The 2,268-nt window shown below is 41.4% G+C and overlaps 1 protein-coding gene across 2 annotated transcripts in view; it reads left to right on the forward strand.

Annotated features, from left to right (window-relative positions):
* The first annotated feature begins 380 nt into the window (after positions 1-380).
* LOC111961860 (carboxyl-terminal PDZ ligand of neuronal nitric oxide synthase protein) overlaps positions 381-2,268 on the forward strand; it is a 41,158-nt gene continuing 39,270 nt past the window's right edge. Inside the window, exons 1-2 of one of the 2 annotated variants that reach the window (XR_011479626.1) lie at positions 381-1,161; positions 1,989-2,060. Coding sequence is in view for 1 of the 2 variants with exons in the window: in XM_023984459.2 (XP_023840227.1) it covers positions 1,057-1,161; positions 1,989-2,060 (177 nt within the window). In the remaining variant the exon portion in view is untranslated. The remainder of the gene's footprint in view (positions 1,162-1,988; positions 2,061-2,268) is intronic. The other variant, XM_023984459.2, reaches the window with a different exon arrangement.

The following is a 2,268-nucleotide window of genomic DNA, read 5'->3' on the forward strand; positions in this document are numbered from 1 at the left end:
TACTACTGGGGAGTGCCAATATGGCCCCTTAAATGGCAATATATAGCATAGCAATCAGGTTTTATATACATCATTGGATAGAACCCTCAAGGTTATTTGCCTTCACTGGGTAGGTAGTCCTATCTATCTATCTATCTATCTATCCTATCAATCCTATCCTATCAAATCTATCTATCCTTCCTTTTTTAGTAAATGGTTATTGAATCTCGTCCAAAGAACCAAAAAGTTATGTATAGATCCCCAAATAACCTTTTTTTCTAAGCGCATAAGCTTTACAGTTGCTACATTGTAGCCAGTGGTGTAGTGGTACGGGTCATCAACATTTGGCTTCAATAGGCTATTCACCATGCTGAGTTTTTACAATCTTAAATCAATCAAGTAAAAAAACATGTTACACTGTGATATGATTTTAAAGAAACGGCCTTGACAGGACAAAGGGTGGGACATGTACTATTATTTATGGTTGAGCGTTTATTTGTCGACGCTTCCCAAAAACACTGGGTTACGTCATGTATTGGAACTTTGCTCCAATCAGGACTCGCTCTGAACTAACGTCTATGGCTTTGAAACGGGAGGGCTCAGCGTCAATGCTACCAACGATGACCGAGATTCAAAAACACCGGCAAAGCGACATCCACCAGCAAGCGGCCAACGGCCACCTGCAACAGACCCATGCTAGGGCTACCTGAGAGAAGTTACTATTGTGGTTTAGTATTGGACAGTCTATGGGATGATTAGGTTTGCTAAACAGAGAACACTGTATTGACAAAAGGAGTGTCAGCAGCAAGACTAGGCGCTCTTGGAATAAAAGAAAAAGAGGCGCCCAAATCTGTCCCTTCCGTGGACGGGTCCCCTCCTCGCGCTTTGAGCGCCACTCTCGCGGAGCTATCGCAACAATGGACTCAGGTCTCCACGGGGAGCTCACTTTGTGTGCCATATCTCAATGGGTCAGGGGTGTATATGCCTCGTAACGTGTGTTCTTTCCCATGTTAACATCGTTCTCTGGTAGTGTTTCCTTCACTCGCGCTTGGTAGGTCCAGAGTGATAGGTCTGAAGATGCCAGGACGGAACAGGTACAATCTGGTGGACGATGTCGCGGATTCGCGGGTCCCCCTCCATAACGAAGAGGCGTACCAACACGGGATACATTTTCAAGCTAAGGTGAAATGTATATATACATTTTCTAGAATAAACAAGGCACTTTGATGTTTTCCCTGTATTCATTGTCTTTCCCATTGAGCGTCTTGAACCAGTTCTGCCGCCGCGTTATATGTTGGTGTCCAACTTCAAAGGTCTCATTTGGGGTAGGACTAGCCGAAAATTTAATTTGACATGGTTGCGTTATAAAACTCAGGACAGGTGCACGATTGTGGTAACAACGTGACTTATTTCCAGTGACTTTAGATAATTTGTCATATTTCCCCCACCCCCATATGTTGCAAATGTGCTTTCTAGGAGTAAGTTTTCCAAACCTGCAAACATTCACATTTCCCTCCATCTCTGTAGCCTACTTTCACCAGAGTACTCAATATTGACTGTTCTTACTCAAACTATTGTTAATGAATTAGTCAAAATTAGGCAAAACAGAAAACACAGAACATTATATACATTTCAGTTTGTAAAACACATAACAAATCCTAATGTTTGAAGATTTGAGATGCATCCTACAAGATGCTTATAATAAAACACTATAAGTGTACATAGCAGTATAATAACAGTTTGAAAAATCAATAACTAGTTATATAGTCTTAAACAATATTAGAAGGCTACATATAATTACTTATTGGTTGCAATCAGCTACTAGGCTATGCATAACCACTTACACAGGATAATTGCAAGGAGAGGTGTCATGCATTTTATAGTGTTATCAAAACATACTGTTGTGTTTTGTTGTGTCTATAACTGTATGTTGAGTGTATTGTCCTATCTAGAACTGGGTTTTGTATATCTGTCTTATCTATAACATATGTCTTGTGTGTGTTGTTCAGTATGTGGGCAGTCTGGATGTTCCCAGGCCCAACAGTCGTATGGAGATCGTAGCAGCCATGAGGAGGATCAGGGTAAGACACACATCATCAACACTTTGATCTGCTTCTCTGCTGTTGTTATTCTGAGAGCATGCACCCACTGCACAGATCGCATAAAAACCAACTTGTGTGACATATGAACCTACAGTAATACTGTACATCCTCTCCAACAGCAGAACTGACATGCATTTATTCACTCACTCACTCACTCACTCACTCACTCACTCACTCACTCACTCAC

Source organism: Salvelinus sp. IW2-2015, linkage group LG4q.1:29 (assembly GCF_002910315.2).
Source record: "Salvelinus sp. IW2-2015 linkage group LG4q.1:29, ASM291031v2, whole genome shotgun sequence".
Lineage (NCBI taxonomy): Eukaryota > Metazoa > Chordata > Actinopteri > Salmoniformes > Salmonidae > Salvelinus > Salvelinus sp. IW2-2015.